Source organism: Trypanosoma equiperdum (assembly GCF_001457755.1).
Source record: "Trypanosoma equiperdum strain OVI genome assembly, contig: ctg_394, whole genome shotgun sequence".
Lineage (NCBI taxonomy): Eukaryota > Euglenozoa > Kinetoplastea > Trypanosomatida > Trypanosomatidae > Trypanosoma > Trypanosoma equiperdum.
Genome location: NW_027124303.1, coordinates 2,766 through 3,289, shown reverse-complemented (window position 1 = coordinate 3,289; position 524 = coordinate 2,766). Strand labels below are relative to the sequence as shown.

Genomic DNA, 524 nt, shown 5'->3' with positions numbered 1-524 from the left:
AAAAAATTTCTAGACAATCATACAGTCAACTTACAAAACACAGCTCAATTTTTTCGGGCGAATTTAGGTGTTAAAATATATCAGAAGTTTTTCAAGTAGCAAGAAATTTTTAGCAAAATTTGTTTTTAAAAAGAGGGGGGAATTTTGTTTTAAAAAAGCAAGGCCATAAATGCAGCAGAAACCATGCTGAGGGCGAATTGTTTGCTTACTAGAATAGAGGAATCCTGACATTTGTCTTCAATCCATCCACAAACAGCTTTTCTATCTTTTGGGATATCACCTTTTACTGCAGCGCATTCTTCAGGGGTTTTTGCTTGACTGCACTTATCTGTTGTTTTTGTCTCTCCATTTCCTCCATCTTTTCCTGCTTGGGTTTGTTGTTCTGCTACTTTTATAGGGTCCAATTTGCATTTTTTGTCTTTATCACTTTCGTTTTCGTGCCATGTGCAGGGGGATTTGCAGGTCGTATTTGTTTTGAAATTATTGCAGCCCGGGTCGGGTAGTTTGCTTGCTTTTTCTGTTTG

General features: G+C 37.2%; 1 protein-coding gene across 1 annotated transcript in view; it reads right to left on the bottom strand.

Moving 5' to 3' along the window:
- Nucleotides 1-149: 149 nt before the first annotated feature.
- Nucleotides 150-524, bottom strand: part of TEOVI_000163700 (variant surface glycoprotein (VSG), putative) — a gene marked incomplete at both ends in the record, with an annotated part of 1,563 nt that continues 1,188 nt past the window's right edge. Inside the window, one exon of the mRNA XM_067224842.1 lies at nt 150-522. Coding sequence (XP_067080943.1) covers nt 150-522 — 373 coding nt within the window. The remainder of the gene's footprint in view (nt 523-524) is intronic.